The sequence below is a fragment of the Aphidius gifuensis genome, linkage group LG1, assembly GCF_014905175.1.
Source record: "Aphidius gifuensis isolate YNYX2018 linkage group LG1, ASM1490517v1, whole genome shotgun sequence".
Lineage (NCBI taxonomy): Eukaryota > Metazoa > Arthropoda > Insecta > Hymenoptera > Braconidae > Aphidius > Aphidius gifuensis.
In genome coordinates this window covers 27657226-27669703 of record NC_057788.1, presented here as the reverse complement: position 1 = coordinate 27669703, position 12478 = coordinate 27657226, and the positions used below count along the sequence as shown (strand labels likewise).

General features: G+C 23.2%; 1 protein-coding gene across 1 annotated transcript in view; it reads right to left on the bottom strand.

Annotated features, from left to right (window-relative positions):
* Positions 1-292: 292 nt before the first annotated feature.
* LOC122859340 (acetylcholine receptor subunit alpha-like 1) overlaps positions 293-12478 on the bottom strand; it is a 62383-nt gene continuing 50197 nt past the window's right edge. Inside the window, exons 6-7 of the mRNA XM_044162825.1 lie at positions 11356-12402; positions 293-8894 (exon numbers count right to left, since the gene is read on the bottom strand). Of these exons, the coding sequence (XP_044018760.1) occupies positions 8688-8894; positions 11356-12402 (1254 nt within the window). The 3' untranslated portion in view covers positions 293-8687. The remainder of the gene's footprint in view (positions 8895-11355; positions 12403-12478) is intronic.

Below are 12478 nucleotides of genomic sequence, written 5' to 3'. Positions count from 1 at the left end.
TTGATCTTCTTCTTTTGTAAATACATACAATAGTTTTTTAATAATAATTTTTTTGTTTTTATTTTTAATCATTGTGTGATAATACTAGGATATTGGGAAACTAAATTAAATAGACATTGATTTATTTTTTTTTTTTTTTAATTTTTTATTATTTTTTAAACAATAATTTTAACCACTCGTTTATTTTTTAATCGTTTTACATACGATTGATAGTTGCGTGTAGAATTTAGACGTTAGCTTATAAATAGATTAATTTTTTTTTTTTTCTATTTTTTTTTAAATTTTTTTAAAATTTTTGTTGTTATGCTTAGACTTTTTTTTTTTTTGTTTTCTTTAATTTTCATATTATTCAGCATTTTTCTTGTTAAGAATTATGGCATATTAATATGATAATTAATCCTTTACACATTGGGCACACTTGATCAATTTATTTTTATCCAGCCACGTGAGTTTTTTTTTTTTTTTTTCTTTTTCGTGTATTTATTTTTTTCCCTCTCAATTAACTACAATTTTCACCCCTGATTTATCCTTCTTGTTTTTTCCATCATTTTTTGATTAATAAATCATGATAATTTTCTCAAAATAATTTTATAAATCATCTCTGTTTTTTCTTTTGCTGGGAGTGAAATTGTGGATGTTAAATTTTCAGTGACAATTTGTAATAACAATTTATAAAATAAAAAATACACAAATTTTTTTTAAACAATTAATAGTTTGACAATCACATGAATTTATTTATACAGATATTTATTTATATTTATTGATCAACGTTGATTTTTTTTTTTTTTTTTTTCTATTTTCTTTTTTACAAATGCATTTTTTAAATTTATTTTGAGACACGACAGCGGGTAACAGACACGCATACATGCAAAGACAAAATACATACAAACACAGGCGTAGACAAACGGACTTGATAGTCGAGCCATATACAGAGACAGTGAGAGATTTTTATTATTATTATAATTATTATTACTAAATTTATAATTAATTTAATTTTTCATTTACAAAAAAATTTTAATTGTCGTTGTTTTTGAGATAATTTATATTTTTTATGAAATAAATATTCAATCAATTTTTAATAAAAAAATTACTGGAAATATAAATATTCAATAAATAATAATAAAATATTTAAATCATAATAATAATCATAATAATAATTGTATTTTCTCATCATGATTTGTGATAAAAGTAGATTTTGTGAAAGATTATATTTATATGAATCGTGAAATCTTAAATTAATTGTTTTTTATATTTTCAATTTATTTTTTTTCGTTTTTATTTTTTTAAATTGTTTTTAATTTATTATTAATTATTTTTTTTTTTTATTTACAATATTTATATTATTAATTTTTTTATATACCAAATCAATACTTCAATCATTCAATGTTTTTTTTTTTTTTATAGTGATAAAATTATTTTTTTTGACATTCATAAATAACGATAATTAAATGAGTTTTATTTTATATTTAAAAGAATATTAATTTTTACATAAATAAGAAAAAATAAATTAATGAAAAAAAAGAAAAAAAGGGAAAATATTTAATTGCATTTTCATATAACGTTAATGAATAATTATTAATTAATTATTTTTTTATTTATAAAAAGGGTATAATTATTTTGAAATTTTTTTCTAGTATCAAAACAATTGTATTATAAATTTATGATTAAATATGCAGAAGTGGATGATTAATTTGTAATATAAATTGGGCTTGTAATTGTTTTTTAAATGAGAAGTTATAAATTTTTTTTTCAAATATAAATTAAACTTGTTGATACATAACTAATTACATTTTATTTATTTTTCGCAGTACTCGGAATTTATTAATACAATTATATCACATACCATCGTCGTTTTTTTTTTTTTTTTTTAAATTAATAAACACACGAACTCAGCATAATTAAATAAATTGGCAATTGATTTTTATTTTGAATAGATTGTTTATTCGTTAATTTTTTTAGGATAACTTTCACCCGATGAAATTTTGTCGTGGAAAAGATTATCAGATCAATTCAAATGAATTCCTGAGAGGCACTGGGTTAAACATTTCTTTTTTTGTATTATTTCTTTTCCTTTAACTGTTTATTATTTATTTAATTCCAATTGTTTTTAAACTGCAAAATTTTTGTTTTATTTTAAATTCTATTATTGTAAAATAATTAACACACAATTTATTCATCAATTGTACGTTTTATTTCAATCTGATAATTTAATTTATCATTTTTTTTTTTTTTTAAATCTCGATTCAAATTGAAATTAAATTACACTCATTATTCACACTCATGCATTTATACAATCACTTTAATTTAAAATTATCATTAATCAATTTTCTCTAAGGTATATTCAATTTGACTAAAAAAAATCACCTTCTCTCACGTCTCACAAACTTTAAATTCACTTAGCGTTTATTTAATTATTATTATTATTTTAAATATACTTTTATTCAATTGATTTTTTTTTTTTTTTAAATTCTATTGGCACGAGTCCTTTTATTTTTTGTTTAATTTTTACGAATCGATTAGTTAAAAAAAATCTAGAATTTTTTTTAATTACCCGTAATAATTTTATACCGCAAACATTAAACTGTGTAGATTTAATTATTTATTATTAGTATATTATTTTATATTTTCTATCAATTATATTTTAAATAATACTATTCCCCTTTTTTTTTTTTATTTTTTATATTTCTCTAAATTTACAAGATGTATAACAAAACGATCGGGATATTAATATCGTTATTATTAGCTATTATGTAATTTTAAATGTTGCTAAATAATTCCTTAGTTTTTCAATACTTCTCATTGGTATTATATTTTTTTTAATAATATCTTTTGAGAATGACAGTGACTGTAGAAAATGAGGTGTACAAAAAATGTCCTTCCTCGGCTATTTGCTTTACATTATTTATAATATACATATTTATTTATTTTTTGCTTATTTTATTTTCTACCCATTTGAATATTAATTAACTATTATATATTTTTTATTAATTCGCATTCGGCTCTCGTCGAGGAAGATTACTGGATTAGACAAACAGGATAATAATATTATTTTTTTTTTTATTTACTAAATTTTTTTTTTATTCCTCCGAGGATGATTGTTAATGAGCTAACATCTACTTAATAATTGATCACTGTGTTTCTTTTTCATTTTTTTTTTTTTTTTTTTTTTTGGAGCAATAAGATTCTGATTGTCGTAATAATACTATCAATTTCAAGTAAATTATAAGTTTTTCTTTTGTAAATTTATTTAAATAATACTGAATAAAGTTTTTATTTTTAATATTGTTTTTAATATTTTATTTACTTACTTTCATCTAGGCAATCCATTTTTTTTTTTAAATTTGCAATTTATTTATTTTTCTTTTCTTTTAAAGAATTAAACAAAGACCTTATCATTTCCGCTATACGCTTGAGTTCATCCTAAACTATGATGTTACGATTGAAATTATTTTTTATCACCGTAACCACAACTTTTAAATTCATTATGTCAGGTCAACGAACATTATTTTTATTTTATTTTCAAAATTTATGTTTGGCAATTAAACATGTTTTTATCATGAAAGAAAAAAATTTGTTTTGTTTGTTGTTTAATGCTCTACTAAATTAAAGAATCACGTGAGAATTAGTTTGGAAATTTTATTTTACAAGTGATGCTATGTAGACATGCACGATTGTAAAAAAAAAAAATATCGATTATTGATTATTAGCGTGATTATTGGCGTGAACATTCATCTGGTTAATAAGTATATATTTTTCAAGTCATCTCGTTACCAGACCGGTGATTGGTAAGGGTTTATTTTTTTTCTATTTAACCTCGGGTAACGAAGCTGCACAGACAAACTTGATATGATCTCCGGATGTTCATTGATGATCTGCTATCCTTTTTTTTTTTTATCTCTTCATTTTCATTGCTAAATTATTCACCTTTTTCAATATTTTTTTTCCTTTCATTAGACATATTTCTCTATGAAAAAATTCATTTAAAAAAGCCATTACAAATAATTGAATAATTTAAAAAGTAGGAATTTTCTTTTAAACTTGTCTGACTAAACATCGATTTATCCCTTGCTCATATAAACAATTTTTTTTAATAATCAACAATACTTGGCTGACTATATATTGATTTTATCACTTAAACACTTAATTTAGTTGAAAAAAAATATAAATAAAATTATAAAAATAATGAAATTTTAAATTTAAAATTTAATTTATCCTTTGTTATTCTCAATTGAATTTCAAAATTGAATAAAAAAAATATAAAAATAACAGAATTATTATTTTTAAAATAAAATAATTATTTACTATATATTTAATTTTTATTTCACTTATTTTATATTTCATAAACAGTGATATACAAAAGAAATTTCAAATAGTTTAATATATATTTTTTCCTTTTGATATTTTTGATTAAAAAAGTTATTTACGTTTATTTATTTTTTTTTTTTTAATTATATTTTTATTTTTTCTTCTTGAAATAAATAAAAATAAAAAAAAATGGATAGCCATGATGAACGAAAGCGTGAAAGAAAAATACACTGTAATAATAAAAAAAAAAAAAAGTATCAAACAATCTCCTTCCTCGACGTGTTCCGTTCGTGTATACCAACTCGCCCGAGAAACTTCAAGGCGCGAGCAATAGTCTTACGACGTAGGCTACTCCCGGGAAGACATGCGATAGTTTCTTGTGTTTTTTTTTTTTTAAATTTAATTGTATTTAATTTATTTTTTTCAAACACCATTTATTTCATTTTTACAAGACCTCACTTTTTCACTGTATTATCCAACCATTCTGGATCGACCGATTGTCCTCTTTCCTTTCTCCACATTATCAAAAAAAAATGAAAACAACACCAACAATCAAATAAGACTAAAAAATAAAAAAAAATTAACAGGGATAATAATCTGCTCGTTATATAAGCTTTCACATGATTATTTATTAATTTATTTTTCATCTTTTTAAATGACATTAAAATAAAAAATTATTTGTTCACGAGATAAATGTAGCGCAATTAAAAATAATGATCAATATTATTTTAAATTATTTATTATATATTGGCAATTAAAAAACAATTATAATATTTAAGAAAAAAAAAAATATAATCTTTAAAATGAATGTAAAATTTTATTTAAAAAATTGTAAATAAAATAAACACATGCAGTATGAATTGTGTGTTCTATGAATTTGAGCTTCTGACATTTTTATATACTTTATATAAATATTGAGCGTTTTTATTTATTTATTTTTTTCTTCAAAGTAGTATATATCCTATATATAATTTTCCCTAAAATATCTAATTGAATTATCTAAGGTTTATCGAACGATCTCCATTCAATGGTGTAATTATTGTGTACATTTTAATTGTGTATAACCAGTGATGAAAAAATACTAAATTCAATAAACCTTATTTCCATGAATTTCAATTTAGAAATAAATTTCGAAACTTTATTTCTATCATTTTTTTATCGTTATTATATAATTAATTTTTATTAAAGTATACTTATGTAATAATATATATTATTATAATGAAAAATGAAAATATATTTACCAAAAAAAAAAAAAAAAAAAATTGTATTTTTTGGTACTTGAATTTTTAATTACAATTATGAAAAGTGATGAGAAGCGCGGCTAGTTAAATAATAATTTAAAATTAATAAAAACATACAAAAGATTTGATAGAGAGTATAAATTTTATGTTTGTAGTGTTCTTGAATTGATATAAGGATGCTTGATTAATTGAAGTATCAACTAAAAAATAAATGAATATTCAAAAATAAATTATTCGAAGGATTGGCAGGGGCGAAGAAGGAAAGTCAATCAATCGATCCCAAGCAACGAGTGGTAGACAATGCGTCAGATTAATTGTCTCCTATCGTGCTTATTTAAATTTCATCATGATTATTTTTAAATTTAATATTTATTATTTCACTTTTCAATCATTCATTAATTTACATTATGAAATCGCTTTTAAATTAAATCAACACACGTGCGATTATTATTTTTTTTAAATTTATCAACTACTTGAAATTTAACTTTTAATTTATAGTTAGAATTTTTTTTTTTTTAAATATAATTAATTTATACTTTTTTAATTTATTATTGTTGCTGTTTATTTTACCGTCACGTTTTTCATACGCCATATATATTTTTTTATTCACGCAAATTCTCTCTCACCGTTGTCGCGTCAATTTATTTAATTTTTATGACGAAAGAAATTATTTATTGATTTGTTAATTTTTTTTTCTCTCAAATTGTTTATATATATATATTTAAAAAATGTTTTTAATTTTATTATTTCGGCTTTTTTCTAGCATGATTTTTATGGCCCATCGAGATGTCACCCTAACAATATTAAAATTTAAAAATGAAAAAAAAAAAAAAAATCGTCCCAATGCCCTCTCACAATTCAACGACCAATTATTATTATTTTTTTTTTTTATTTATTGTGTAAACAATATTTGTATCATTCCAATTCCCAATGTCCATTGTTTTTTTTTTTTTTTTTATTATAATTATTCAATTAAATGTTGAATTTATTTTTTCTATTATTTTTTTAAATTAATTTTTTATTATAATATATATATGCACAGTAACGTTACCATTATCTTTAAATGAGCAAATAAATTGATTATTATAATCGCATAGCGAGGGGGATGGAGTTGGAAGCACCATATTATTTTCTATTTTTTATTTTTTTTTTTTATTCTTTGTCTTTATTGGCAGCACTTTTTAATATTCCATTCAATTACTCACTTTTATTTTTCTGCATATTTATCCTTTGATTGTCACAAAAATATTCGCGAATATCGCATCGTGATATCAAGGTCCAAGTATTTTAATTTTGGCTGTCAATATCACGTTTCGAAATATATCAAAGAAAATTTTTGTCTCAAACCTTTATATACTTACTGGTACTTTATAAAACTTTTTTTTTTTTTTCTTTATTTTCAATTTTGACATTCACAATTGCTTATGAAAATTTTGTATATTTTAGTTATGAATTTTTTTATTTGCATTTTTGGTTATTTTCCAAAAAATTTTAAGATGATAGTATAAGGTTGGCATTTTATTTTCTGCAATGTCACTTTACTACGATCCTTGTCATTGTTTCTTTTTTTTTATAAGTATTTTTTTTTTTTTATATATTTTTTTTCAAAAAAAACATCGAATCTTTCGTTGCCAGTCTTTCAACTTATCCTCTTTCTTCTTATCTGGCTTCCTTCTTTAATGTACACAAACATACACAAATAGACACACACACACACACATACACATACATACTTAGTGCTCAATTCCTTTTACTTCCAACCCACTTTAATCCTCGCCTCCTTGCGTTCTTTTGCCTCTCATCCACGTCGGGAATAGAGGCCATTCTGAAATTGGCAGTTGTTTACAAGCGATGTATATAGTTTTTTTTTTTTGTTCTTTTTATTATTATTTATTGTTATTATTATCATTATCATTATTATTATTATTATTTGTTACATGTGTTTTCTTCAACTTTTTCCTCACCCCGTTAGCTATTTTTTTTTTATTCTATTTTATTCATACATTTTCTTCATTCCATCTTATAAACTACCCTCTTTTTTACAACATTGTTTATCGTCTTTTTTTTTTTTTTTATAATAATAGTAATAATAATAAAAATAACAATAATAATAATTATTTTTTGTGAAAAAGAATAGCGAGGCATTCAATACACTCTACTACCCCCTTTTTTTTTTTTGTGCGTGTGGTTACTAAATGCTCGTGAAATTGTGTTTTATGCAATCATTTTTTTTTTTTTTTTTAATTTTTTGTATTTTTTATTTCAATGTGTACAAGAGACTTTAATCTATTTTTTATTTACTTTTTTTTTTTCTTAAATTGTGTTTATTATTAAATAACCATTATTTATTTAATTTAAATTAATTTTTTTTAATTTCTTTTGTTCAATTATAAAATCGGCAGTTCGGTATATATTTTTTTCCGACAATAGTAATGCCGTTGATGGCTCTTAAATACCATACTTATGAAACCTGATTTTACAAAAATACAACACGCATTTTTTTTTGAGTTGTTTTTATTTTTTTCTATTTTTTGAATTGGTTTTTGGTTTATTTTTTTTTTTGGCACTTTTCTTGTATTTCTCATTTCCACCGCACCCCGTTGGCGTCTTAGAAGTATTTTTTTTTTTATTTATTTTTCACTTTGTCTAGTCTGACTTTTACCCTTTGACGTTGACGATAAGTATCTTGGGCGGCAACGACGGCGCCGTCATATGTATTTCATCTATTTTTTTTTTCAACTTTTTTTTATTATTACTTTATTTATTTTATTTTTGAATTACTTGAATGTTTTCTTTATTTTTTTTTACGTTCGTGATTCCCACGCGAACTATTTTGCCATCACCGAGCAGCAGTTTGACATTTTTTTTTATTTCTACATAATTGTTTTTTTTTTTTGTTGTTGTAAATAATAATCATAGTGTTTTATTATTATAATTTTTTATTCTATTATTCACGTGATATATTTTTTTATATTTTTTTCGTCTTCCACGTCGTCGTCGCAAACCAGCAATTACAAAACTAACAACGAACCAACGGCGTTTAATGAATATAATATATTCATAGTGCCATTTTTTAATCAATTTGTTATACAAATATATTTCATAATAAAACGCGGTATTCTTGCCGCGATAAAATGTCAACTAGTCTTCTTCTTCTGGGCCCATTTTCATAAGCATCATTCTTCTCTGTGCAATTTTACTATGAATAATATCAATTGGTTTTGTTTCATCATACAAACTTGGTGCTTGTAGAATTATTGAAATTGTACCAACTATACATGCTATTGTAAATACGTAGAGAAATATTCGATCAAGAACCATTGCAACGTATTTCCAATCTTCCACAACCTGAAAAATTAAATTATAAAATTTTTATTAAATAAACAAAGTATTTATTTCACTTTATGTTATTATTAAATTGATAAATTGATAAACATAAAATTTAAAAATTCAATGAAAAAATAATGAGGCTTTTGATGAATTACATTGTTCTCGGTATCCAGTTTTTTTTTTTAAACCAAAAATCTCTTTATTCTCTGTTTTATCATTATCATCGCCCCATTATTATTATTATTCGTTTGAATAAATTATTATAATCACGCGGTGATATGATATTTAAGTTTTTGAAGTGGTATGTTTAATCATGACTTGCTAACGAGCTCAAAATGTTATTGTAACTTAAAACCGTAGCTGGAAAGTTGAGATATAATATATAAATTGTACTCTCAACCTCATCAGGTCATGTCATCATCAGAGCTCGGTCAAATTCACATAATATCTGGATTCAGAAAATTACAAGGTGTACCACAATATCACTCTATACGATCTACATTTTGAATCTTCATATATATATAGTTCACTGAGAACATTAAATTACTATTTCTTGAATGTAGAAATATATGAGTTGGCTGTTGGATACTTTGGACTTTAGATATGTTATCACAGCATGATCAAACCACTGGAAATTTTAACCCATCGAAAATCTTAAGATTGTTTTTCTCAATTCACTTTTTCAACCATGTTCATATAGCTCAAAAATCAATCACCATCAATCACATCTATTAAATCTTCAAATTGAAATCTCAAGTTTATACAGAAAAAAAATGTATCTATTTAAAAGTAAATAGTTGGAATGTAAGCTTAAATAAAAACACAGTAAATTTAAAAAATAAAAAATAATAATTAATATTTCATCTAAGGAAATAGCTTGAAAAATATATTTTACCATTTGTCTAAAATAATTAAAATAAATATTTGTTATTTATGTTTATATATTGCATTAAAAATGAATATAAATTTATCAAAAAATAAGTTTTATTGTGAGATGGTAAATTTTGAAAACATTCAAAACATTTATAGTAATACAACAAGTATGTAGACAATGTATTTTACTCGTTTTGTTGAGTTGAATATACACTTGGCAAGGAGTTGCAAGGCCTGCCGCAGTGCGTTACTCGTAGATACTTTGCCGATGTAATTTATTCGGTAGTATCCCATTTCACTATCCGTATCTATCCAACTCTACAACCACCCCCTTTTTAGGGGCGTAGATGCAACGTTATACTTCCGCAAGAGCCTTTCTCAGCTATATATTATTTATACAAGTATATACTTGCATCGTTTCCGTTGGATCGGAAAAGTATTCCAGAAGATTTCCTCTTTCATTTATATTATTTTTCTTTTTTTTAAAAAAAACACGTTGATTCGCATCTTGATAAAAAAAAAAAAAAAATTCTGCTGTGTGTAAAATTCAATTGCAATTTCTCTGTAAATTCTACTTATACTTCAACAAAGTATCTCAGATTTTTTTTTTTATGAAAAAATTCTTTATTTCAACTTGTTTTCTACTTGGATATTTTTTTTATTTTTCTATTTTTATTTTTCAATGTTTATTTAATTTAATTTTATTATTATAAATTTGTCAATTTTTTTTTTTTCATTGTTATAATGTATTATAAATGAAATATATATTGAGCTTTTTTAGTTTTTATTTTTTAAATATGAAAAAATAAAAATTTCATCCGGTAAAAATTAGTTAGTGAACTGTAAACTTTCGCCAGACGGCAATGAATTCATTGGTTTCCCGGCTAAAAGCCAATTGAAAGTAGTGAAGTGAAAATACGGCTAATATTGTTGAAAAAAGACATTAAGTATTCTACAAAGATAAAAATGATAACTCATATTTTTTTTTTTTTGATAAATACAAAAAGAATAAAAAAATATCATTTAAAATAAATAATTTACGAGTTGTTGATTTTGATAAAAATCAAATATAATTTAAAAATATAGTGATAATGCAAAATTAACCAAATCAAGCGATAAAATAATAAATAATTTATGATACATTTTTAAGTTTGTAATTGAGATATTTTGTAACAACAGCTTCTGGCAATAACACACACACAAATCATAAACATTGATTATTTTTTATATGAACATGTTTTACACAAGTAGTTGTTGTTGTTGTTTGCTCAGTTAAATCTCAATAGCCTTAAGGCTCGAGTGAATCAAAACCAAAGACTCCATTCATATCATTCAAAGTTAACCAAAAACATATACTTTGAAGAGAATAATATTTGTTTTAATAAATTGCAACAGCTTTATATCTATTAAATTAATTGTATCATATAAAATAATGCTTAATATTATGTTTTTTTATAAGGAGTATGAGTCAATGATTAATCAGACGAATCAATCTCTTATTTAAATATCATTTTCATAATCCAATAACCCACTAAATATAATTATTAAATACTAAAAATAACTAAATTATCTAAAACAATAATATTATAATAAAAATATAACTTACATTTTCAAATTTATCTTTATTTTTAGCATGTTGAGCAATAAATCGTGCATCATCAATAGTTTTTTCGACAGCTCTAGGATTTTGTTGTTCAAATGTTGGACTAATATCATCATGTACATAACCAGGACTTGCTGGTGCAAATAAATCATCATCAGGACCAGGTAATGGTAATGCTGGTAGTGTTTCATCATAACATGATTCAATACCAGTTGGACCAGGTATACAATGTATATCATTAATTAAACCAGGTGGTATTGTTGATACAGTTGATACTGGTACTGGTGGTATTGTTGGAAGACCAGGTAAATCAGTAACATCATAACCATCACTGTATCTATTACCATATGGATCATATTTATCAGTCTCATGTACATGAAACACATCATTTAATATAACTTCTGGTGGTTTATCATCAAATTCTTCACCATCATCATACTCATAATCATCTTGATCATTATCATTATTATCATTATTATCATTATTATCATCATCATCTTGTCCTGGTCTTTCCATATATAAATATTTTGGTAATGTTTCAATGAATACAACACGTACCCATCTAGCCATACGATGTGTTACTGGTGAACGAAAATTAACATTTAATACACCAATTGTTGCAACAACAGATAGTGTTACAAGTACCATGGTAAATAATAAATATCTACCAAGTAATGGAACAGTTAATGATGTCGGTGGTATTATTTCAACAAGTAAAAGAAAAAATACAGTTAATGATAGTAATATTGATATTGATAATGATACTTTTTCACCACTATCACTTGGTAAATAAAATACAAGTACAGATAAAAATGATATACCAACACATGGTATTATCAAATTAACTGTATAAAATAATGTTTTTCTTCTTAATGTTATGTAAAACATTATATCTGGATAAGGCTCTTCACAACATGAATAAAATTTTTCATTTCTAACTGCTGGTACATCTGTTATGTGCCATTCAACAGAAATGTAATAATCAGTTAAATCAATACCAAGAGCAATTTTATTTGAATCTTCTGTTTGAAATAAATGTCGAAGATCAACCTGTAACATATAAATATTACAACAAATATTAATTTATTTATCCAATCATTATTTTTGGTGGAAGAGATTTATTGTT